Below are 26498 nucleotides of genomic sequence, written 5' to 3' on the forward strand. Positions count from 1 at the left end.
AGATTCTTCTGCACCTTATAAAGATCTCTCTCATCCTTCTCGTTCTTCAGCTGGCTCTCAAAGTTGTCTCGCTCTGCTGTCAGCTTCTTCAAACGCTCCCGTAGACTGCATGGAAAAAAGAAAAAACACTCTTTATAGTCTTTAGCCACATTGTGCAGCAAAGACTTAAGCCACACTGTCAGGATGCTGTAGTTGTTTCGAGTACCTAAAGTCTTTGGTTTCAGTCGGGTGTCTCAGTTTGGGCCTGAGATCAAAGCTGGAAGCCTACATGGCATTACTTATTGTGTGTGTTCAGAGTCAGGAGTACGAGCTACCAGATGCTTTTAAATGTCCAGGTTTAAATGTTGGAGTTAATCATTCATAGAAACATTTTTTTATGACTTCAACCTCTAACTCTGATTGTTTATTTATGGCAGACATTTCTACACTGATCAGGCTTTAACTATGGAACCTGCTGGCAGGATGGACGGATGGTTAAATGAACACGTGGATAATACAACGTTTGGACAGCGGGACAGGGAATAAGGTCTGGAATCAAAATTATTTTTTAAAAAGTTCTTTCTTTTCCCGTATTTGAACTAAAAGGAAACTCCCGGCTTTTCCAGATTTTTCCAGACTGCGTGGGAACCCTGAAGTAATCATTTTGACATGACTTAAATGATGAAGATGTTGCAGAAGCAGAAAGTCATACATCTTCTTTCGGCATATACATCGGTATCATCACTAAACTATACGGTTCCATATAAGGATCCATACCAGTCCAACTCAGTCTCCTTCTGAAGGCCCCTCTGGGTGACTCCCAGCAGGTCCTCCTCCAGCTGACGAACTCGATCTTTGGCCTCCGCCAGCCTCCTCCGTACCTCCTCCCTCTCATCTGAGAGGCCCTGCGATGAGCGCAGCAGCTCCTGTGGGGCAAAGGCACAGCCAATCAGAGCAGCCGATACTTTGCAGGGAGAAAAATCTTTATTTGTAATAAAGTAGTTAATTAGTAGTTAGTTAGGTAAATAATTAGTGAAGTGACTCCAGAGCATGATGTTCAGGGATACATTTGTCTTATATGCTTTGAACATTTTGAGAAAACCAGGCTTAGATTGTTCAAAACGTTCAGTTCAGGATTCCTACTAAATTTCCGACTCAAACTTCCATCATTTTCCAGACTCAAAACATATTTTGAACATTTGTGTACAAAATATTTGCTTCAAATGGTGAAACAACACAATGATCACAGTCAGAATCAGCTTTGCTGGCCAAGTTTGTGTGCACACACAATGAATTTGACTTTGGTTTCCAGGCTCACATCGAACCAACATTAACTATAATATATATAAACTTTAGAGGAGACAAAAATAAAGAGACAACTTGATGAAAATCAAGTTGTCTCTTTATATTTGGTTGTGTGGTAATGGTCTATTTCACTATTTTTCTTGTCCCCTAAATCAATGTAGATCTATAATGCTATCTAGAGGCCTGAAGAAGAGGTTTGAACAAATTAGACACAAAAGTTTTGATCGAGCAGATCACCGATAACGGATGTAGTTTAAAGAAAGATAAAGATAAAAAGTCATTTATTTTTTCCAGAAATAGGTACTTATGGTTGAGGTAATGCTACTAGGAAATTAGATTTAAAAAAAAATAAAATTTCCCCCCCCCTCCTTGAACCGTCACCTTAACGTGGTGGAGGGGTTTGAGTGCTCAAATGATCTTAGAGGCTTTGTTGTCTGGGGCTTAAATGCCCCTGGTAGGGTCTTCCATGGCAAACAGGCTCTAGGTGACGGGTCAGACAAAGAGCAGTTTAAGAATCCTTAATGAGGACTAATATATCGAGGCACATGATGTCGCCCGGTACGGCGGAGCCGGGGTTCCACCCTGGAGCCAGGCCTGGGCTCGGGACTCGCCGGAGAGCGCCTGGTGGCCGGGTTGCTCCTCGCGGGACCCGGCCGGGCCAAGCCCGAACGAGAGACGCGAGGCCATCCCCCAGTGGGCCCACCACCTGCAGGGGGAACCGTGAGGGACCAGTGCAAAGAGGATTGGGCGGCGGACGAAGGTGGAGACCTCAGCGGCCCAATCCCCGGATGCTTAGGCTGGCTCTAGGGACGTGGAATGTCACCTCGCTGGGGGGAAAGGAGCCTGAGCTTGTGCGGGAGGTCGAGAGATATCGACTAGAAATAGTCAGGCTCACCTCCACGCACAGCGTGGGCTCTGGAACCCATCTCCTTGACAGGGGTTGGACTCTCTTCTACTCTGGAGTGGCCCATGGGGAGAGGCGGCGGGCTGGGGTGGATTTGCTTGTTGCCCCCCAGCTCAGCTGTCTCGTGTTGGGGTTTACCCCAGTGGATGAGAGGGTCGCAACCCTGCGCCTTCGAGTGGTAGTGCGGAGTACCCGGCCTTCTTGGTGTCCCTGTCGGGGGTGCTGGATAGAGCCCCTCCCGGGGACTCCATTATTCTGCTGGGGGACTTCAACGCCCAAGTGGGAAACGACAGTGACACCTGGAGAGGGTTGATCGGGAGGAATGGCCTCCCCGATCTGAATCCGAGTGATGTTTTGTTATTGGACTTCTGTGCTAGTCACGGATTGTCCATAATGAACACCATGTTCAAACATAAGAGTGTCCATCAGTGCACTTGGCACCAGGACACCCTAGGCAGGAGGTCGATGATCGACTTTGTTGTCGTATCATCAGACCTTTGGCCGCATGTTTTGGACACTCGGGTGAAGAGAGGAGCTGAGCTGTCCACTGATCACCACCTGGTGGTGAGTTGGATCCGCTGGAGGAGGAGAAAGCTGGACAGACTTGAGAGGCCCAAGCGCATAGTGAGGGTCTGCTGTGAACGCCTGGTGGAGCCCTCGGCCAGGGATGTATTCAACTCCCACCTCCGGGAGAGCTTTGACCAGATTCCGGGGGGTGTTGGAGACATAGAGTCCGAGTGGACCATGTTCTCTGCATCTATTGTCAATGCTGCTGCCCATAGCTGCGGCCGTAAGGTCTGCGGTGCCTGTCGCGGCGGCAATCCCAGAACCCGGTGGTGGACACCAGCAGTAAGAGATGCTGTCAAGCTGAAGAAGGAGTCCTATCGGCTGTGGTTGGCTTGTGGCCTCGAAGCGATTCTGGCAAACCATCCGGCGCCTCAGGAGGGGGAAGCAGTGCTTCGCCAGCACTGTTTATAGTGGGGTTGGGAGGCTGCTGACCTCGACTGAGGACATTATCGGGCGGTGGAAGGAGTACTTCGAGGATCTCCTCAATCCTGCCATCACGAATTCCCTGGTGGAAACAGAGGCTGGGGACTCGGGGTTGGACTCTTTCATCACCCAGGCTGAAGTCACCGAGGTGGTTAAAAAGCTCTGCGGTGGCAAGGCTTCGGGGGTGGACGAGATCTGCCCTGAGTACCTCAAGTCTCTGGATGTTGTGGGGCTGTCATGGTTGACACGTCTCTTCAACATTGCGTGGCAGTCGGGGACAGTGCCTCTGGACTGGCAGCCTGGGGTGGTGGTCCCCCTTCATAAGAAGGGGGACCGGAGGGTGTGTTCCAACTACAGGGGGTCACACTCCTCAGCCTCCCTGGTAAGGCCTACGCCAGGGTATTGGAGAGGAGAGTCCGGCCAATAGTCGAACCTCAGCTCAGGAGCTCGGCCATCCGGGAGGGGCTCGGAGTAGAGCCGCTGCTCCTCCATATCGAGAGGAACCAGTTGAGGTGGCTCGGGCATCTATATCGGATGCCTCCTGGACGCCTTCCTCGGGAGGTATTCCAGGCACGTCCCACCGGGAGGAGGCCCGGGGGACCGCCCAGGACACGCTGGAGAGACTATGTCTCTCCAGCGTGTCCTGGGGACGCCTTGGGCTCCCCCCAGGAGGAGCTGGAGGAGGTGTCTGGGGAGAGGGACGTCTGGGTGTCTCTGCTGAGTCTGCTGCCCCCGCGACCTGATCCTGGATAAGCGGAAGACAATGAGTACGAGTACAAATTTTTTTCCATACATTTTAGGACTGTGCAGGAAAGATGCTTTTGAAGTTTTCTTCACCTGATTTTCTTCCTGTCTTCCTGCTACAGCTGCTGTTCAATATGAACTCCACCTCTGGGTATTTGTAAAGCTTTTTCTCATCGCTTGCTCCAGTTACAAATTATGACGCAAGCGAGTCTTAATGAAAACAAAACCCATATTCAGTATTTTTAAGCGTACAGACATGTAGCCTTACCTGAGCACAAGGTGCTTAGAGCATTACCCGCCTACGATGCCTTTCAAAACTAGTCATGACCCCTGAAGTTTTTCCCATTTTGTCATATTACAACCACAAACTTTAGTGAGTTCTTCGGGGTTTAACATGACAGACCAACAAAGTTGAACATAATTATAAAGTAGAAGGAAAATGATTAAGGGTTTTCAACATTTTTTAACAAATAAAATCTAGAATGTGTGGCATGTCTATGCAGGAAGTCCCCCAGTTTATCTCTACCAGCTTTGCACATCGAGAAACTGAAACCTTTTCCCAGTCTTCTCATCTAAATACCTATAGCTCAGTCAGACTGGGTCAAAGGCTTGCAACAGATTCTATGTTGAATTTAGGTTTGGACTTTGTCTAGGCTGTACAAATGGCCAATCCAATATGCTTTGATTTTTCAGTATAGCCTTGCATTTAGCTTCATCAATGTTTCCCATCTTAGCATTTGTTGCTAAGAAAAAGTTTCCCACAGCATAATACTGCCACCACCATGTTTCACTGAGGGGATGGTGTGATCAGTGTTTAAAGTTAAACTTTGGTGCAATCTAACCAGAGTACCTAAACAGAACTCCACTTAGTTTTCTTTAAACTCAAATATAAGGCAAGCTTTTTGGGGTACACCACTGGGAGTCGTCCTGTAAACAGATTGTTTTATACTTCAGAATTATGCCCTACTTTGTGTTGGTCTATCACATATAATCCCAATAAAAGCCACTAAGGTTTGTGGTTTCAACATGATAAAGTTTGAAACTGTAAAAGGAATACAATTATGAGACACTCCAAGTATCACGTACCTCCTAGAAACAAACTCCCAGTAAAAGTACTAAGAGATAACATGAAGTCTGTTTTCTCCATGTGATGCGTGCCGGCTGAAGGAGCGTCCTGTTTGAACTTGCTGCTCATCAGCACTGAATTACATTAAATCATCAATGGCTAATATTAGATGTGACAGGACAGCATATCTTCTGCACACACCCTGCCTTCGGGAGCACAAACGCACCAACGTCTCTCTTTAACACACACACACACACACACACCACACACAAAGCGACAGCTGCACATTAAAGGACATTTAGACAAACCCAGGCTGTAACAATCAATCCAAAATAGATAAGCGTACGAGTGCAGTCATGGGTGCGCGCTAAGGCCCCCTCTCCCTCTGGGCTTGGCTCTGCATAGATGGCTGTATGATTTTTTTTTTTTTTTACGGCTGGCATTTGGGAAGCACTTTAGCAGTGCATAAAGGCCTTATAAAAAGTGTAGTCGTAAAATTAGTAGCCGCAAAATATGTACTTATGTTTTCATGTTAAACTCAAAGGGATATTTTCATCGGCAGAGCCACGAGCTGACGCGCCCTCCAACAAGTCGTATATCCACAGATGGACATGGCTGTTGAATGAGACGCGGCACGGTAATAACAGTGTGAGTGAGAATGTGTGTGTGTGTGTGTATTACTATTTAATTTATAGCAATTTTGTCCTTCATAAAATAAGAGCAGCAGGCTAACTCAAAGCAGCCTGATCTCACTGTGGAACTCAGCCCCAGATGTCCACTAGGGGGCAATACGAGACCAGATTCAAACTTTTACAATTCTTGCCAATTTTCAGTGTTTCACCTCTTTCTGCCAACCCCTCTCTTTTCCTAAAACTGTAGCCTGTGCCAAGCCAATGCTCATCAACTGAGCAATGCACCAAACAATAAAACCTAAATGTGAATCATCCTGGGAAGAGGGAAAAAGATCAACAAACATCCAGGTATACAAATTTCTTATTTCGAAATGCGATGCAGTCAGTGTATTCCCACAAAATAACCCTGGAAGAGAAAGAAACAGGGAAGGAAAATTGTAGGAAAGCAGTGGCCACTGAATTGCGTGACTGAGCTGTGTTTGTCCCTGAGGCTGGGCAGGGCTGGTTTTTTCATAAAGGCGGTTTTGTGGACTACCCTCCTGTCATTCCACACACACACAGGCTAAAAGGGTTTTTGCAAGCGCGTGGCATAATGATCGTGTTTGTTTGTGTGTGTTTGTGCATGTGTAAACGCAAATGTGAGGGGCCCCATGGCGTGCGCCCTCAATGCGAGTGCGACGCCTTGGTGGCGCGCGCATTTGACGTCATGTTTGTTCACTCTGCGGTCGCGATGGCATCGTCCCTGACGCCAGATGCCCGAGAAAAACTGTGTCCTAGTTCCGTTCTGGCCCACTGAGTCAGGTCGTTAAAAGAAAGAGTGGGAGACAAGGGGGAGGCACACAAACACACACACATGCTTTCAAAGCAGCAGCCTTTTAGTGTGTCTGTCAAACATGGACGCAGATTATTCATAAATATGCAGGACTTTGAAGTTTTCAGGCCTATGATCACTGATGAGGAACCGGCTCCACGTGCAAGTGGTGGCTGGTCGTCCACATTCATATCCCAGTTAATAGGCCAGTTAAAAAAAACAAACAAATCTGTTGAATGAAAAAGCTGCAATAACCTGGTTGTATAAGCATAAAATGCTTAAACTAATACTTTGTTGAAGCGAATGTTCAGTTTCAGCATTTAGTCCTCTTTGGTACACCCTTGCCATCAAAATGATCACAGTCTGAAGGTATCAGTCTGGGAAAGAGCACGAACAAAACTCCACAGCTTTCACAGCACCAGGCACTGAAGACAGTCATCAATAACTGAAGAAAATCTTGCATCAGAGTGACAAAAAAGAAATGGGATATTTTCCAAAAATGATAAAAGAAAGAGAGCTCCGTGGAGTTCTGTTAATTGCTTGTTGTGCTCTGCATGTGACAGCAAACACCTCTGTTCTCCATGTCCGAACTAAACCGAATCCAGGCCTAATGTGGGCCTAAAATCTCTCAAATCCTTGTAGGAAATTGTGTTATGGTCTGATGAAACCAGGCTTAAACATGCCCACAGTGAGACATGGTGGTGGGGTTATCATGCTCTGGGGTTACTTTTCTTTAGTCGGAACTGGAATTTTTTGTCAAATTATAAACGTTTTAAAAATCAGCTGCTAGAAACTGATGAAGAAGGATTTCCTTTTCCAGCATCTGTACTTGATAAAGGACATAAAAGTGGAAAACCTTTTCAAATGATTTACCATGATCTCCATATTTTACAACATAAAAAGCTGGACTTTTAACAAGGGTGTGTACACTTCTACAACAAACCACACTGAAACTGTCTCTTAGCTTATAATATAAATGAGGAGTTATGCATGGAGATGCATACATATGCTGTGCTTTTGCTCATTCATTAACACGTGAACCACTCCACCTCGTCTGTCTAACCTGGTTGTGTGTCCGCAGCAGGCAACACGTCTCCCTCTCCTGCTCCCTTTCCTTGACCAGTTGTTTCTGCTCCTCCTGCAGCTGTTGTTTCTCCTCGTGCAGGAGGCGCATGGCCTTCAGCAGCTCCCTGCGCTCCTGCTGGGCCTCCTCCACACGCTGTCAGACAAAAGGGGATAAAACAACCATAATGGAGCGCCTGTTTCTGGAGATCTGGAGTGTCTTATCTTTTCTTGTTGTTTTATTCCTACAAACTGGGGCCCGTCAGCGTCATGTTAAAGAGATCCATTAGAGACGTTTATGGGGAGTAAAGGTACGGCACAACAGCAAAAAGAAACAAAAGCCTAGTCTGAGATTTCTTTTGACATATTTTAAAAAGAAAATGAACCTCAAAAACAGACACAAGGCCAGTAAAACAATCCAGCAAGGTAGCAGGTCCTGAACAGAAAAGTATTTCTACTGGAGATTCACTTCATCCTCTCTGAACTAAACTTTTTTTAATTTGTCAGTTAAAACTCTTATTTAGTCCAAAACTGAAATGTATCTTTCCTGTTATTAAAATACAACAATAACAATGTTTATTTCAATTAACTCTGGCTTAACTTCGTGCAAAATTAAAGGGCTAAATAACATCTCCTGATGTGGCATGCAAAATAAACACACTGTGGCAAGCTGAAAACTTCTGGCTGATCCCTCCCACCCCGGTCACAGACTCTTTGAGACTCTCCCCTCTGGCAGGAGGCTGCGGTCCATCCGGACCAAAACCTCACGCCACAAGAACAGTTTTTTCCCATCTGCCACCAGCCTGGTTAACAAAGCCCGGAAACCACCCTGACATTCCCCCTTTCCCCCACACCCCCCCTTTTTTTGCTGACAGGACACCTGTAACCTGTAACTCTATGCGTTACATTAACGCTCAGCTTGGACTCCTGCTTTACTTGCACAATGATCATCTGCACTGTTGTATTGCTCTTGCATCTTATACTGCTCTATATTTACTCTCACTCACTTAAAACTGTGCACTTATATTTATATTATATTGTAGATATGTTTGTACTGTTTAATTTGTACTGTATTGCACCGACTACGCCAAAACAAATTCCTTGTATGTCCAAAAACGTACTTGGCAATAAAGCTTTTCTGATTCTGATTCTGATTCTGATAGTAGTCAAATCATGCCTTATATCAAGGATAAAGAATAAATACACAAAGGCTTGCCATAAAGATACTATTACATCATCATAGGGTCTGCCACATTCCACTGCTGCTTCATCACTGAAAACTTAAAACCCTGTCAGAAAAAAACAACTCCCTGCATGTCAGTACAAAGTGTTCTTGCATTAGCTTGGTGTGGAGTGCTTCAGATAGAAATTTAGATCGAAACTGAAATCTAAATCAATACACACACGCATTCCTTGTCTGACTGCTTTTAGCCATGATTGACATCTGTGTAGTAATTGTGCAATACACACATATGAACAGTTACACCACGTGTAACCTTATATGAAAAAAATTAATAAACAGTTGATGTTTAAGCATGTTTAAGACCCACTCATGTTGCTTAGTGCTACTACAAAATGTTAACTGTTCGCAAAACCCTTAATTTTTAATACTCTGCTGAATAATGTATTGCTACTTTTAAAAATTTGGCCTGCTTTGATTATTATTTAAACAGAGCCAGCACGTTTTTTGTCACTTGTGATCTCTACTATATGTATTTTTTGTAGACAATCCCTTATCAGTACAGAGTAGTAGTAAATATAACAAACGGTAAATACATTTTGCTGTAGTAATCCACATGACACTTAAAACATCCTACATGGTCTTTATATCTTCTTGTCATGTTCTGCAGAGGTTTGTTGCACAAAGCGCCGCCGAAAACTAAGCATCCCTTTTGTTTTCACAAATCAGTATGAGTTTTAAAGAAACTTTTAGAAGTTTTAGAACTAGAGATGATCAAACTCAGTCCAGATTCAGTCTTATTATTTGCAGCGTAATACTCTCAGAACTAACAAAAAACGAGTTGATGATGTCAGAGAGGTCAAGAGCTAGGAGGTCAAGAGCAAAAAGACCAAATACAAGCAACAATCGTGTGTGGTCTACCTCTAGCAGGCCAGTTTTGGTGGTGACGACCAGTATGTCTGAGTTGCTGTCCTCCTCTGTGACGGTCAGCAGCTCCTCGGTGGGCGTGGCTGGCCTGAACTGGAAGGGCGTGCTGGCACCTCTGATATCACCAGCATGGGTCACATAACAGAACTGGTAAAACTCTCCGTCAGATTTAGGAACATAATAACCTACAATGGAAAGAAATATGAGTCGGTGGATTAACATTGTTTTATTTACACCCTGTTTTGATATTATTTCAAACAAGCGTTTCTGTCTATATGTACAACAATTCCTATGTATGCTGACACATCAAAGAGCCTGCATATACTCTGAAATCCAACTGGTGCTTTATATTCTTGGGTCAGAATCGGAGGTGCGTGAATAGAGCAGATCCAGCAGCTGGCTGTTTTTACTGACTCCTAACACACCGCAGGGTGCACTTATATTTTCACTGAGTAATATCTGACCATTCCAGGTCCAGTAAAACCAGTTCGCGGATCTTCAGCTTAAGTGTGTGTGTGTACGGGTATGTGTGTGGTAAGAGAGGTGCGGAGGTCCCAGGCCGACGTTTGTGGTTGTGCTCCCTTATTAAATAAAAGTGCTGGCTTTTATATGCACCGTAAAATGGAGGAGTTACTTTGGAATACCCAGGCTCTGTATAGTGGTTTACATAATAATGTGTGTGGATCCACGAGTGCGTACCTTGAAACACCACAGTCCTGTGCACAGTACTTCCTGGCTCGTAGTTTTCAGGCATGGGAGACCAAAGGAAGGTGTAATAATCCCTGGCTGTGCTCCAACCCACCTAGGCAAGCAGTGTCAATAAAAATAAAGTTGCTGAACTTATGAATGAAGAGCGAAATATGCTCAGAAAATCCATACAATCCAAATTTAGATGTTTTTCCTTTGTGTCTTTGATACATATATTAATATCTATTTTTTGTTATATTCCCTAAATACACAAGAGTTTTCAGTCAGTTTTCGGCCACGGTTCCAGTATGCAGTGTATATTATAGTATTACACACTACTTTATTACACAAGTATTCATACAGCTTTTTTCACATTTGTTTGACCACACAGTTCAATGTTTTCCATTGGGATTTTAATGCGATAGGCCAACACAAACATATGCATACCTGTGAGCTGGATGAAAGTTTTAAAAGTGTAGCTTAATGTATTAATGCCCCTTTATTCTGATACCCTTAAACAAATCCAATGCAAATGCCTTCAGATGTCACCTAATTGGTACATTTGACCATCTTAAAGGACATTTTTAATCTACCACCAAAACTGGGAAGAGTACGGCACATCTGTTGACAGGACAACGATGGGTTGCACGCCACACAAGTCCTCCACAAATGGTTCCTGGAACAAAACCTATTAGAGGCTGTAAAAGACCTGATTCTGAGGTCGGCCCAGTCAAAGTCCAGACTTAAATCTAATAGGGCATTTGTGGCAAGACCTGAAAAGAAATTTACGCTCAGAGATGCTACTATGCTGATGGAGATTGAGCTAAAGCTGGAAGGGACAGATCCCGAGAACTTGTAGCTGTAATTCCAGCAAAAGGAGGTTTAACAAAGTATGGTTTTGAAAGCACTGAATATATATGCATGCCACACTTTTTAAGATTTGCTACAGTTCATTAAGTTCATTAAAAACCACAGCAGTGCACTAGTTTGTATTGATCAATCACATAAAACCTCAATTAAATACAACAAATGTATGCGTGTAAGGGGACAAAATGGAATAAACTCTTAAGACTGATCAATCAGGCACGGCGCCGGTGGTGTAGGGGTTAAGAGAGCGACCATGTGCAGAGGCTATATTCCTGAGTGGGGCTGTCCCGGGTTCGAGTCCCAGACCCGGTGACCTTTGCCCAATGTCTACCCCTCTCTTTGCCCCTTTTTCCTGTCTACATACTATCGAAAAATGAAAAATAAGGCCTCTAGTGCCACAAAAAAAAAGGATTTATAAATGAATTTGCAAATGTTTACAACGAGCTTTACAGATATTTTCACAGGGAACTACATCTAAATAAGGAAGCTGCAAAACCAGAAGAACAGAAGCTGCAAGGAAGAAAGGAAGGAGGAAAGCAGATAAGAATCAGTGAGAATGGATTGATGATCTGACACCTGGACTGACGAGTGGACCAACAGACGAAGAAGAATAGTCAACTTGCAATCAGAAGCTCCAGTGTGAGTGGCTTTGAGTGCCTTGGTTTGACTTTAAATGTTCAGTCATTGGCGAATGGATAGGAAAAAAAACAACAGAATAAGAGAGTCATTTCCTGGATTTCCATGTGCTGGTCAGGAAGAGACGACAGAAAGCCACATTTCATTTGTCAATCATGTACCCACAAACGTTCAAATCAAATGTGTGACACAGCTCAACCCCATCTGGTCCTATAAGGTCATTTTAGATCAAGAAACACACTTTGAAATCCCAGATTACAATTCAGGTTAAGTACAAAAAATGCTAGTAAACATCATATTACTAGCTAATAAACAATTAGTTTAATAATTAATACAATCAAAATCTGCGTCATTGAAATGTTAAATTATCCTGTAATCCAATAAAATTCTTTAAACTTCCAAACTGTAAATCAACTGCACTACTTAAAACATATATCAAAGTGGCAGTTTTAAAACCATTGTTTCCTAAATCATAATTGCTGTGCTTCCACCCCCTCCCCCAATCATCAGATAACATTGAGAATATCTCTGCTGCAAAGCGACAGTGAAAGTCAGCGTGAAGTCCTGCGCCAAGAACATTCTTTTCCACCTCCACCGGTGCCTCAGTCCTGAGCTCGGAGCTCCGGTGGCCCCGCGCCAGGCTTTGCTTGTGTGGTCATGTGTGTTTTTGCTCAAGACAAGAGACAAAAAAAAAAAAAAGAAGGCATCAATAATTTTGCTAATTGCAGAGGTGAGGTTGACTGACGTTTGCTTAGACATGGAGTGGCATTCCAGCAGTGGAGTGATGTTATAAAATAATCACAGGCAAGGCAGGTATCAATCATTCAAGCCCAAGTGAAAGAGGACAGCGCGATGACACGTTAATTATACGCTCGCGCAATGGGTTTCTCCCTGCCGACCCAGAGAACATGCCACAACTGAAAACCGAGTGGCGTGTGAGCTAAAAACATAGAAATGTATGCATGACTTTTAAAATTGATCAGCGAGGCAGAGGAAAAAAACATGAAACAAATGCTATTCTTACACAGCTTGTTTAGAATGTAAACTGTTCATGTTTACAGTGTATACACAGCATGTGATTATTGCTTGATGGTGCCGCAGTCCAGGAACATGTTGCATCAGAATCTCTTGATCACACTGGTGCATGGACACTTTTGACCACTAGGAGGCGTCTGTACCCAACTTAAACAAACCATTCCTGCCTGCTCTGAGTCATGCTGGCAGCAAAGCTTAGCTCTGCCGCTCGGTCTGTGTTCCTCACAGGCAGAGATGGGATGGGAAAGAGGAAGAAAATAGTCTCACCCTGAGTCAGACCTGCAAAACGTTTTCGCCTCTGGGAAGAAATAAACCTCCATACATAAGACTAGCATTTTCAGCAAGGTTCCAAAAAAAAAAAAAAAAAATCCCAGCTTGATAATTTTAAATTGAAATTTGCTGATAGAGCTTAGAAGCTGTACCATTTGTGAAACAGCATAAAATAAATCCTTGGATTACAGTGCCTTGAGTTCATACCACTCTGTTTTCACATTATGTCCCATTACAACCACAAGCTTTATTGTATTTTACTGGAATATTTATGAAGGGAAAGTAAACTGAAACATGTTGTTTTAATTGTTTTTATGATTGTTTTCAGCTCCACCTAAAGACAATCCAATGGAACGCACTGCCTTCAGACGACACCTAATAATTAGTATAAGTTCAACTGCTCTGTGAAGGCCTGAGAGGTTTGTCAGAGAACATTAGTGAACAAACAGCTTCCTGAAGACCAAGGAACACAGCAGACACGTCAGGGAGAAAGTTATAGAGAGATTTAAAGCAGAATTGGGTTAGAAAACAATACACCAAGCTTTGACCATCCCGCAGGCCATTATTAAAAATAAACCAAGGTATGGCCATCTACCTCAGGCTGAGTAAAGAGGGCATTGATCAGAGAAGCACCCAAAAGGCCCATGGTGACTGTGGAAGGGCTGCTGAATCCCACAGCTCAGGTGGGAGAATTTGTAAAAACTATTAGTCCTGCACTCCACAAAGATGGCCTTCATAAAAGAGCGGCAAAAAGCAAATCATACCTTAACCAAAAACCAGCAGGAAACCCTGTTTGGAGTCAGGAGGGGGCAGAGCGAATATGCGGAAAAAGATGCTCTGGTCAAATGGGACTAAAACGGAGCTTCCTGACCAACATGCTTGTCACAAAACTAACAGCATATCCTTCTGAAGACCACATCCCTACATGGTGGTGGAAGCTTCGTGCTGTGGGCACATTCTTTCAGCAGGGAGATGGATAAAGCTAAACACAAGTCAGCCCTCAGCAACGGCCTGTTAAGGCTGTAAAAGACTTAGGCAGGGGTTCACCTTTCAAATGGAAACCAATGCTAAACAGCCCGACCTACGATGGTATCGTCATGGGTTAGAATAGCCCAGTCCAAGTCCACACCTAAACTGATGTGAGAACCTGTGTAAAGATTTATAACTTGCTGGTCACAGGCGCTCTCCATCCAATCTGACTGAGGTTTAGTTGTAAAAGACCTGCAGCTGTAATTGCAGTGAAACGTGGATCTACAGAGTATTGACTCAGCGGGGCTGAAGACTATTACAAACTATTTATCCCTTTCCTTCTACATCTCATCTATGCACAACTTTGTATTGTCCTATAATAACAAAAATGTGCAGAAGTTCAAGGGGTATTAATATGTTGGCAAGGCACTGCACTTTGCTTAGTCTTTGCGACTGTCAAATAAAGTCCTAATGAACGCACAAAAGACAGACATGTACGTCAAAGAGGATTAAAGATCCACGGTCCGCTAGTTCACTGACATGGAGCTCTAACCATCAAACAGATTTCTTCAGTGAGGAATTACCATAATTACATTTTCCAGTCCTCAAGTTTTTTTTTTTTTTCCAAATTAACCCAGCATCTTTATTCTTTTTTTAATTGAACTGGCAGATTTGAAGTCAGTTCTTAAAACAACGATAAACCGTCCGTCTTTTGTCTTTACGAGACGTTAACTTTCCCGGCTCACATTTCCTGTTAATTACGTGTGAGATTTGATGGCCTTGATAAAAGAGTCCAAGCAGAGAAGGGAAATGGGCTGATGGAAAGTCGAAGGAAGGGGGCACATGGGAAACTGATTCTTAATAAGAATCAGAACGGTTCATAAAGAGGGCCAAATGTGTGCAACCAGCCCACCGTGTATACTCTTCCTTGTTCTGCCTGCACAACAACCACACCAAAGGCTGTGGTAGGCTTTCAGGCTTGTAGTGACGAGCGAAGTCATAACTGCCAGGGCGGATGCATGTGTTAATGTACTAAGTGTTAAATTAATGAGACTCTAACACTTGTTTGCGTGTCCAAAAACCTGTGTAATGGCTATGATTTCAAAAATATTTCACAGGAACAAGAAAGTAATCACATTACCAAAAGTCTAGCTGTACCTTGAAAATGCCCACCCAGTCCTTGGGGTGGGGAGTAATGTAAGGGGTCAGAGTGTAACGGCACTCCAAGGGGGCCTGGGGTAGGAAACTCTTCCCCACGTTCTGGAAGATGACATGAGCGAAGTTGGATGTTTCCATGATGCTGACGCTGCAGCCAGGTGATGAGTCCACCACCTGGAATGATGACATCTTGCCCTGTTGGTCACTTCATTTATCTGGAAGCTGAAAAAAACAGCAGGGACAAAGTAAGAAAAAGTTCAAGAGATAGTAATATCTTTTTGCTCACGTATACACCTTGCAAAAGCATTTCCAAAAGAAGTGGAAGGAAAATTAAACCGTTTTCTAAGGTTTTACAAAAAAAATTTAAAAACGCGGTGTGCGTTTGTATTCAGCCCTATTTTCCGATACCACTAAATAAAATCTAATGCAACCAATTATTTTTTTGTGCCTACATGATTCCCCTACCACCCCATCTAGAAGGTGAAACATGGTGGAGGGAGCAACATGTAATGGGGATTCTTGTCTTTAATAGGAACAGGAAAGCTGGTCAGAGGTAATGGGAAAACAAATGGAGCTAAACACAGGAAAGTCATGGAAGCTGTCCAGTGAAGTGGTGCAGAAGAGATGAGACTGGGCTAGAGGTAAACCTTTCAGCAGGACAACAACCCGAAGCATGCAGTCAGAGCTTTAAATGATAGAATGGTCCAGTTAAAGAGTTCAAATTTGCAAGGAAAGGGGGGTTCTATCAAGTATTGACTAGTTCATCATCTTACAACTGTAAACACATGTTTAAAAAGTAAATTAAGAAGGGAGTTTACTCTTCAGGAATGAGACAATTACTTTGTATGGACTAATAGGAAAATCCTATTAAAATACATTGAAGGTTGTGATTGTAACTTGACAAAATGCAAAAGAATTCAAGGGATATGAATACTTTTTTCAAGGCTCTGTAAATAATTTAACATGCAATAGTGATCACCAAACACTAACTATTAACGAGCCTTTACTATATTTTACCAGTCAAAGTTGTAATCAACAAATGGGTGACCTTGCCTGTGAAAACCGTCGAGTAATTTATCCTCTCTGATTCCGAGGGAGATCAGTTCAAGTCAAAGATGAAGATTTCATGGTGACGTATAAGTTCTGGTCCTTTTCCGGGTGGTGAAAGGCTGGGGAATGACAATAAATATGCTACATTTATTGTGGAAGATGACATTTCCATTTCTCCATTTTCTTTTGCCTGTTGTTGTTGGGATTGTATAAATGAAACTGAAGAACAAGGCTGACAAATGTCTATCTCTATTGTTCTAATGTCGTGGTACCTACACCAGTCATGCTACCTTGGCGGCCTTTAGTTGCACTACGCAACTATTTGAAACAGACGTATGGAACAACTTTGAGGTAGAGCTACCAAGCACCAACAGCATAAACATGAGTTGTTGTGAAACTTCAGTGGAGACAATTTCAAGAACTCTCTGTACAAACTGAAACGGACTCAATAGAACCAGGAGCAAGTGCTGGTGGCTACTTATTGTGTGTACTATTTACCTCTGAAGACAGAACTTAGACCTGGGGATGACATCCACCCCAGTTTAGCCGTGTCCAAGTTTAAAGTTCTGAGACCAGTTAAGATTTACTAAATGTGGTGCTCAGTGGAAAGGCTAACAACTGGGAACAATAAAAGCTAAGAATTCATGTAGTACAGTGTATAAAAGACAAGAATCATCAAAAAGGCAAACTTTTATTTTTAACTGTAACTATCGCTGGGTGCTAAATGGCAGCCATATTGGATTGTTGAGGACGGGGTTGGAGAAAATGCTTCAGGCTTTACCACCTAGAGTTTTGACGTCAGGGGACCTTTCTGTTCATTTTTTCAATTTCAAATGTAGAAATTTCAACTTCTAAGTTAAAATTGAACAGATAGTTTAAGTGTGTCCTTTCTCCAATCATGCAGCACTAATGAGTTAAAAATCACACAAAACATTTCACAAACTACTACTCCTCTTTTAGCATGTTGGTTCTTGGAAAACCGGTTATTTTCCACAGTGCTACATGTAAAAGGTTTAAGAACGACTGCTATTGCTGATGCAGATGTCCTAGTATTATTACTTACTCAGACAGAACCTAAACACAAGTTTTAAAATGTATCAACCCATCCAACAGGCCTTGCAAAATCACAGAAATCTAAGGTAGATTTGAACCATTTCCATAGAACAAAATATTTTAGATATGCACCACTCAGTTGGCCTGCGATCAGAATCAGAACCTTTTCTCCCAACCAGCTCTGATCAGTGAAAAAAAGTGACTTTTTTCCTGTTTATTAAATGCATCGCAACAAAGAACTCCCACTATTTTAGTTTATAAACACATTAACCAGCAGCAGGTACATTCATGCGCTTGTTTTGAGTACACTGACGTTTGTATGTATGGATCGGTGGTTGGGCGCAGAGATAAATAATACTTTTAGACAACAAGATAGGGAATACATCTCGCAATATGTCAGTTCTCTCTATTCCATACTTTTCCAGACCTGGAAACTTCTTAGATCAAATGCCATATTCTTCCAAACTGTGTACTGACCCTGGAAAGGAAAGCCAGTGATGACGGTAATGCATATGAAACAAACAGGTGTGAATGCATGCAGCTGTTTAATATCACTGTCATCGTTTAACCTGACAAAGAAAAAAAAAGCCGAAACATGCTATCGGCGCAATGCATGTTTTAATGACTCCACCCCTGGATTAAACCGGGTAACTTTTATGCAAAAATGCTTGTCACAACTGCAACATTACAGACAGAAACGCTCACAGTGGACACATGACCGAGCAGCTAAGGGACACTTCGGCCGAGTGAACTGTAGCTAAAGCAACCCAAGGCTTATCTCATTAAAGGTGGCTAACATTAGCTTGTGGACGGGCCATGTTGTGTCAAGTCACTACTAGCTAGCTAAGCATCATCCGTTCAGGGCGGCGAGCTCGCTGACACATGACACAAAAACACAGTCACTGTAGCTTGACAGTAAACATTACCTCCTTTAAATGGCGGCCACTAGTAAAGAAACAATGACTTTCTTCGTCGTATCTCAGTGTTTATTCTCCACTCTCACAGCTCTAACGGTGATGCGTCTCTTCCTCAGAGAGGCAGAGAAAGAGAGAGAGATGATGCTGAGCTGCACCAGTGATGCTGGGAGGACCGGGATGAACCAGAGCACTATAAACAGTTCCACTATATTATTACCGTAATAAACGTTAAGATTAATCTTTAACTCATAAACGTAATTGCTGTTTCTCTATCAATTTCAAATGAAAAACTGCCTAATATCGGCTTATATATATATATATATATATACATATATATATATATATATACATATATATATATAGATATATATATATATATATATATATCTTTGTACGAGCGCGCAGGTTTTCCCTGTTGCAATGAATTGCGCACAAAGTAGCAAAAGTATACACTAAAGGGCACTTTCAAGTTAGATCACAGCATGTCCCGCCTTCGCTCTGCTCCCATTGGGCCGGCTACCTGACACGGCGCTGCTATTGGTCCAAAAGTCAGTGAATCGTAACCGTCCACTGTGGCTTTCCTGGCTTGACAGCTGTCACCAAATACCGAGGGTGAGAGAAGCATGGCTGCGTTGTTTAGAGGCTCCCGGAGTATATGGTTCAGATGGAACAAGCATGTCGACTTTGTCTTCGGTAATGTATTCGTTTGGGTTGTGACGCAATTTCCCCCCATTTAGGAAAATGTTTCAGTGATGAATGCAAATGGAATGTCCCGTACTTCAGTTTCTTAGCTAGCTTGTTAGCCCTTAGAAGAAAGTATGAAGAGTTAAGAGTCCATGTTACAGCTTGGACACACTGTCCCTGAGTTCTTGTGTTTTAATAGAAGGTGTGCACACATAGATATGGTGTCCAGCTTAATTAGTTATTTTAAAGCTAATTAAAACAGAACTTTTGTTTTTTAAATTTCACACATTCACACGTTTGAATTTGTGCAAAAATCTTTGCTGTTTGAATGAATGCCTAAGTCTATACCAACAATTACTCCTCTCTGATCCCACAGATTAAAAACACGGATTAGACGTTTTTAACAGTAATTATAGAATGTAAGTGTAATCCAAAAACGTTCAAATATATAAATATAAATACATATACGTTTCAAATATTTAATTAATATTTAATTGTGAGCAAAACTATCTTATAGTTTGGACAAGGTGCAGCTTCTGCATTTATAAATAAATTTATGGAACATTATTCCATACCTCATCTCTAATATTTAAATGTCTTATATTTTAGTCACATAAACTGCATGGGATTACCTTTTGGAGTAATGCATATAAATAAAAAAATAAATAGCAGTTATGATGTTGCCTAAAACCTTTATTTGATATTTTGATATACACACATATATATATATATACTTAAGCTAAATACATAACACACTAAATAAAGTAAATAATTTTTAAACTGCTTATTGCACAGAAATCTTTTTTTTTTTTTTTTTTCCTGTTCTTCTGTATAGAGCGTATAACTAGCTGATATTAGCTGGTCATTTGGTCTGCCTATCTGTTTGGGTAGAGTCTGCATTAGGATGCTTAGCAGACATGCTGCTCATGGTTTGCTAACTGTAGTTTTAAAACTGTGTTACCGTAATACGAGTGATGAGTTGTGCTAGTTAAGTTTTCAGTTCCTTTGTAGTTTTGTGTTTTTCACAACACCAAAATATTCCCAAACAGATGAATTTCTTTTTTATTGCAAGGAAGGGAAAAATGTGTTAGCCTTCTTTCAACCAGCTGGCTGGCAGTACGCAGCAACAGGTAGGGGTTGAAACTGTAATTTTGAAAGGTCTTATACACCTTGATCCCGGTAACTGACCCATGATTGGTTGCAAGAGTGTCACTTTGTTAATAACTAGGTTGTTTGGAGTACTCTGTAGTTTGAGTCAAAGATAAAGAATGTCATGTCATCTGTCATGCAAGCTGCAAAATGTAATTATGGTTATTTGAATAAATTTCACATGCAGCTCAGTACCATCAGACAAGACAGTCCCTAAAAAACAAGGGAAACTTAAGTGTGATGAGACGCATACTTTGAGTTATTTTTGGTGAAGATAAGGTGCTTAAACAACATACCAACCAGGTTGTTGGTATGTCGGTTTATTTTTACTTATGGCATAACCTTAGTGATTCTTCATAGATTTAGTCTGTCAATAAAGCAAAACTAAAGTATAAAACTACAAGCAAAACCTTGTCCTTGTCACAAATAAGTTATTTTGTGGTTTTTGAACGATATACTTTAGGTCAGAGATTCTTTAAAACGATAGCGTGACGGCATACATTAAGCATGTTTTAAAGCTAGCTGAATTTACTTTAATCTCATTGTTAAAGTATTTTTATCCAGGTCTAATCCTTTTGTTGTCTGGTCGATTCACCTCACGTTTCATCTGACTGGACTGTATTGTGAGCTAATAGGGTGTTAAACCCACAGGAGACTTACTAAAAGTCTGATTTTTAAAGCATAAAGATCTGCTGCCAAATGAAATTTAATTAATGCGTTATCTAATGCTCTTGCTCTCGGTGGAAGACACGTGTTTTCTCTCCCTCCCTCCCTGCTGATCCCTGCTTCTGCTTTTTGTCTGTATTTTTCTCAGAGCCTTGCTTTGCATATCCTCCAAACTTTTAAATTATGGATTTGATCAGCTGGACTCTCAACGTAATTGATAAAAAAATTTTGACAGGAAGACAGGGTAAAGGAGACCCTCTTGTCCAGACAGGACGTTCTTCTCTGGATACACAATGGATTCTTGGCAGCAGTGGAAGATTGTGTGCCTGACTACGATGTCGGTTGAGGACATAGAAAATGTGTACATATTTGGACTTTTGATAACAGGATTTCTGCTTTTTGGAGTTGGTGGCTGTTCAAAGTATTCCAAAGCTGCCTGCGATGTTAGATGGAGTCTGTAGAGCGATCAACACTCAGACTGGAATGTTAAGAGAACAGAATCGCAAGCTGGACACGATTCTTGAAGAGAATCGCAGCCTGGCAGCGGTTGGACTCAGAGGTTAAAGGATATAATCTTGGAGAAGTTGTTCGCTCGAGATCTGCGGAAAGTACCAGAAATTTGGCTATTTGGATTCGCAATTGAGACATACCATTAAAACTCTTAAGTTAGTTGGAAATTCACAACTGCCTGAACCACAACATTTATTTTTTTTCTAAATCTGGCACCCCAATGTGGCCTTGGCAACTTCTGCTAACTGGCTATCAACAAAATATCTCCTGGATGTTATATAAACACGACGCTCTTCCCCAGGACTCCCCTACCAGCTCTGTGCTGATATGCGGCCGATTGATAAAACTTCCACCTCTCTTCTCAAGGACAGTGGCGCTTCTATCAGTGTTAACAGTCTAATTCTTGCAAACACACTCAGACTTACATTCACACCCTCAAGATTCTACCGTACCCTTACTAAATCTTTACTTGTGTGTGTGTTGCTTACCCCTGCTGAGGTTTTTTGTACTATTTCAGACTCTATTCTGCTAAGAATAGAGTCTGAAATATGATTTTTCCCCCTCCTATCTTACTTTACCTAAATGTGTGATTTAATTACTTTTCATAGATTTTCAGATTTGTCAGAAGGATTACCAGCAAAAGCCAATTATTATTAGTATTTGAAAATTTTAATACAGCTGTTTTTACACCAATGACCAGAGATTTTTAGATTTCTTAGAAGGATTCATAGATTTTTAGATTTCTTAGAAGGATTTTATTACAACAATTTCATACCAGTGAAAGCCAAACATTATTGGTATTTAAAAAGTTTGGACCTACCAGTGACCCAGCTTCTCTACTTAGACTTCAGTGAGTGCCCATGACTGTTACTATTTGAATGATGGGACCACAGCTGCCTCATACCAGCGACCTCAAGGATTAATATTATCATTTTTCTTCTAGCACAGGATGAATTCCTTACAACAAAGGAATTAATGAGCTAATTACCTCTATTAGAAAGATTGGGTTAGAACCAGCTCTTACCAGTAAACCCCCAAGGACTATTAATGTCATTAGATTTGTTTTTCTGTGTTTGATTTTCTGTATCATTGTAATGTTTTTCCTCTTGTACAGCGCTTTGAGTGCCTTGTTGCTGAAAAACGCTATATAAATAAACTTAACTTGACTTGACTTAACTTAATGGAAAATAAATGGCAAACCCTCAATTTTTGTTTGATACCTCTCTGTAATTATCTTTGTTAATCAGAGAGATCCCTCAGAATAATGGAGACTGTTTTTATGAAACTTTACACTTAAATTAAAGAGCTTTAATTTCTCCATCAAATTCCCTTCTCACTGTTTTACTCTTTTTAGTATCAAAAAGGTCAATGGCCTCAAAGACACCAGTCGGCTTTATTGGTCTGGGAAATATGGGCAGCCCCATGGCCAAGAACTTGATAAAAAATGGCTACCCTGTCATCGCCACTGATGTCTTCCCAGAATCTTGCAAAGAGCTGCAGGACATGGGTGCCCAGGTAAGATGTTGTAAGTAACATATTGAAAGTCAATGTAGAAACATATTATTTTAAAGTCCTTGCAGCTCATTTTCTTTAGGATGAAACTGTGTTAATTTACCATAATTGATATAAGGATGAATCTGACATTTAGGTGGTGGACTCCCCTGCAGAAGTGGCAGAGAAAGCAGACCGCATCATCACAATGCTGCCATCCAGTCCAAATGTCATAGAAGTCTACACGGGCCCTAACGGCATCCTGATGTAGGAAGATTTTTGGTTGATGTTAATAAGAAAAAAAAGCTGTACATGTCATGTAAATGTGACCCATATAACTTTGCAACTTTGCCCAGGAAGGTGAAGAAGGGGACACTACTGGTTGACTCGTCAACAATTGATCCTGCTGTTGCTAAAGAAATGGCTGTAGCTGCAGAGAAGATGGGTGCTGTCTTCATGGATGCTCCAGTGTCAGGAGGTAAGGTTTTGTTCATAGCACTTGTAATTAAACACATCTTTGTGATTTGTTATATGTCAAATTACAACATCAAGCTTCAATGTATTTTGTTGAGGGTATAATGTGATAGACCAACACAAATAGGTGCATAATTGTAATGTTGAAAGGAGAAGGGTACAAGGTTCCCATTTCTTTTTTTAAACTGACAAATAAGTATAGTATTTGTATTCAACCCATTTATTGTCCAATAAGAAGAAGGAAGTCAGGAGAAATGTAGTCTGAGAGCAGCCAATTGGAGATCTAACAGACATCTACCCTAGCCAGGGATTTAAAAGCAGTTTGTGTATCACTCCTTATTGCCTCCCAAAAACATTCTGGCAACGTTAAGGTTGTAATTTGTACTTCAGTTATGACTAGCATCTTATCTAGGTGTTTTTTAAAGCTTTTGTTGATCACTTTATACAGTAATGGGGAAAAAACGTTTTTGCCTCTTTACAGATTTCTTCTGTTTGTATTGTTGTCACACTTAAATGTTGGCCTGCAAAAACAGGGCCTGATGATACAAGGTATGATATTTACTCGTCACTATGCTCCACACATTGTGGTTGGAAAGGATTTTAAAATATTGGTGCACAATCTATCATTCATTTGGCTCAGACACTGTGGAAAAAAAGACTGACTGAAGGAACCTTTGGAGTGAGTATTGATGCAGTTAATTAATGTTATTGAGGGATGTCAGCAGCCATTTTGTACTCAATACAGACAAAAAGTAAAACCCATTAGGAAACAATACTTTAAGGAACTTTATGCCTCCTTAAAACCAACATCCACAGTCACCCTCACTGGTCTGGCAGCTGACTCACTGCTTGAGTTATATGTTGTAGCCATTCTGTACTTTGTCAAGTGAAGGTTGTTCCTTTGCTTGAAGCCAAGGTCCTAATTGTTGAAAAATCTGGAGGCAAACCATGTTTCGAAAAGAGAGGCTATTTTTTGTGATGGAGAAGAAATCCCTTTTCTAAAGTTCTTCCAAGTTTTCTTTGTAGCAGGAATCTTTCGGGATTGTACACTTAGTCATTTTCTGCACAGCCATTAAGCAGCAACACATCCACCCATCATATTCCTTTAAAATAGTCCTGTTGTCTGTTTACAACAGTTCAGGACAAGTCGTCATCATCATCCATAAATGGTAGTGCCTTTCTGTGAAAATGAAGACTTTTTTGTGTCGGAAAACTGCGTTTTAAAATACCTTAAATGCTTCGAGAAGAATAAAAAAGGCTGATTGTGTTTCATACTGTCAACATTTGCATGTATTCAAGCTCTGAAACATAATGAGACTTGCCTTTTTAAATGTATCGCAGATATTACTAGGTTTACATCATGACTTCACCTATTTTTAAATAGGTGGAAGTGTTCAAGGGATGTGCTGATTTTAAAATAAATATCAACAGTATCAAACCCTGCTAGAAACTTTATTTAAAGGTTGTTTATTTCTGAATTGATTGAGTTTTAGGAGTATAGTCACAAATTGAGCATTAAAAGAATACAGGCAGCGATTTGTTACGGTATGAAAAACAAAATTTGAAAGCTAGTTTGGAAACTAGCAGGCTGTGTGAATATTTAAGCATATGACCCCTCTGCCTTGGATCTGAACTCCCTTGCAATCTTTTTGTATATCTAAACTATAGTACCTTCTGGCTTAGTGCTTGGACATGGGTTGTAATTACTAAGCAGGCCAGCCAAGGTGCCCTCATGAGGATTTTATTGCTGTTTTTGACCAGGGGTCTTAAAGGCAAAGTTAAGGTTTTAAGTCCTCATTATGTTGGCGCTGTCTACTCGTGATGGCTCCTTGACAGAGCACAGAATCACCAGTCATCCTTAATGGGCACAGCCGCTGTGGAGAATCCCGTGTCAGGGCTTTTTTATGTTGATGGAGCCGTAATGGCGGCAATCCCATGTTAGTGCCTTTCATGTCAGATAAAGAGTCATAAAGTAGGGAAACTGCCCTCACATGGAGAACAGGAGACGAGAGGAGGGAGATAAGACATGAAGGAGATACATCGCAGTTAAACTGTCCATCTCTTTCTCTTTCTCACACACAGGTTTCTGCACCCCTTCAAACCTACTTGCACTGATCTTTTATTCTTATTCAATATCCCTCACCCTTAAATTCTTGCACAATGCATGTCTCCTTTAATATAAACACAGACCTAGCCCCATTTTGGTCTGTTTACCTGCTGGCGTCTGCAGAACACACCGGCCGCAGTTAGAGAGATCAGAGCCTTAAGCCTGTTACGCTCCCCATTACACATACACTGTTTACATACTACAGACGCTCCGCAGTTTGTGTGTGCAGTTCTCTGTGAAAGTTCCTCCTCCCAAGTCTCCTAACTAAACCTCTTTTACTAGCCAGAGATGACCAATGATTTACCTGCTTCCACTGGTTTTTGCAGCCAGCAATGCAGACGGTCTTGTTTAGCATGCCCACGTTTATCCTGTGTCCATGTTGTAGTGCAAGAAAGTGTTCGGAGGCCAGGCTTGTTTTAGGATTATGTGAATTGTTTATATATCTATTTCTTGTTGAAAGCAGAAATACCAGAGGTCAAAAAGGATTTACTGTGTGGATATTTTATTATAGATAGGAATTCATTAATTCAGCCTTCTCTTAAGGGGAGATATGATGGTGTTACATAAGACAACTCGAGCATGTCATGAAAGTCTCTTTCTGTGAGTGGAAACTCAGTGGAAAATTTCTCCAGAGCTGAATCCCTCTCCATCCCCACCCCCACCTAGCTGTATTTTTGCGCTTCTTATTTCTGGATGGAATATTTTGCTACATGCGTTACTGCAACCAGGAGAGGTCACCCTACCCAAACAGGGCACTGTCAGACCAGTTTCACTCAAGTCTACCAAAGCACTCTGCTAAAGTATGCCTACCCCTCTAACTTTAGAAGATTTTCTCATGTAGCAACCACAAAACTCAAAGTATTTTATTGGGATTGTATGTGACAGAGCTATAAAAATATAGTTTGAAGTAAGAGGAAAATTAAACATTTTTTCATTGTGAAAACAAATCTGAAAAGTCTGATGTCCCTTCTTTTTTTAGACCCTTGTCTTCTAATACACCTAAAAAACAGACAAATGCCTTCAGATGTTAGCTGGTTTGTAAATTTAATTTCAATATAAATACAGCTGTTGTGTGAAGGTGTCTTAATACAAATAATATCACAAAGAGCAAGGAGAGCGTCATTCAGCGAAGCTGCCCGGAGGCCCATTATAACTCTAGAGGAGCTGCAGAGGTC

The 26498-nt window shown here is 41.5% G+C and overlaps 2 protein-coding genes across 9 annotated transcripts in view; one reads left to right on the plus strand and one right to left on the minus strand.

The window, feature by feature from the left end:
- Nucleotides 1–18496, minus strand: part of tax1bp1a (Tax1 (human T-cell leukemia virus type I) binding protein 1a) — a 36358-nt gene extending 17862 nt beyond the window's left edge. For 4 of the 8 annotated variants that reach the window (XM_047383753.1, XM_047383754.1, XM_047383752.1 and 1 more), the window contains exons 1-8: nucleotides 18252–18493; nucleotides 16276–16391; nucleotides 15223–15444; nucleotides 10300–10402; nucleotides 9595–9785; nucleotides 7495–7650; nucleotides 757–905; nucleotides 15–105 (exon numbers count right to left, since the gene is read on the minus strand). In XM_047383753.1, coding sequence (XP_047239709.1) covers nucleotides 15–105; nucleotides 757–905; nucleotides 7495–7650; nucleotides 9595–9785; nucleotides 10300–10402; nucleotides 15223–15411 — 879 coding nt within the window. In that variant the 5' untranslated portion in view covers nucleotides 15412–15444; nucleotides 16276–16391; nucleotides 18252–18493. Of the gene's footprint in view, nucleotides 1–14; nucleotides 106–756; nucleotides 906–7494; nucleotides 7651–9594; nucleotides 9786–10299; nucleotides 10403–15222; nucleotides 15445–16275; nucleotides 16392–18251 lie in introns of all 8 variants that reach the window. The other 4 variants (XM_047383756.1, XM_047383755.1, XM_047383749.1 and 1 more) reach the window with 4 other exon arrangements.
- A 285-nt stretch (nucleotides 18497–18781) lies between these two features.
- The window catches only part of hibadha (3-hydroxyisobutyrate dehydrogenase a), a 31138-nt gene continuing 23421 nt past the window's right edge, over nucleotides 18782–26498 (plus strand). The window contains exons 1-4 of the mRNA XM_047383757.1: nucleotides 18782–18935; nucleotides 22606–22766; nucleotides 22900–23009; nucleotides 23099–23220. Of these exons, the coding sequence (XP_047239713.1) occupies nucleotides 18866–18935; nucleotides 22606–22766; nucleotides 22900–23009; nucleotides 23099–23220 (463 nt within the window). The 5' untranslated portion in view covers nucleotides 18782–18865. The remainder of the gene's footprint in view (nucleotides 18936–22605; nucleotides 22767–22899; nucleotides 23010–23098; nucleotides 23221–26498) is intronic.

This window comes from Girardinichthys multiradiatus, chromosome 13, assembly GCF_021462225.1.
Source record: "Girardinichthys multiradiatus isolate DD_20200921_A chromosome 13, DD_fGirMul_XY1, whole genome shotgun sequence".
NCBI classification, from domain to species: domain Eukaryota; kingdom Metazoa; phylum Chordata; class Actinopteri; order Cyprinodontiformes; family Goodeidae; genus Girardinichthys; species Girardinichthys multiradiatus.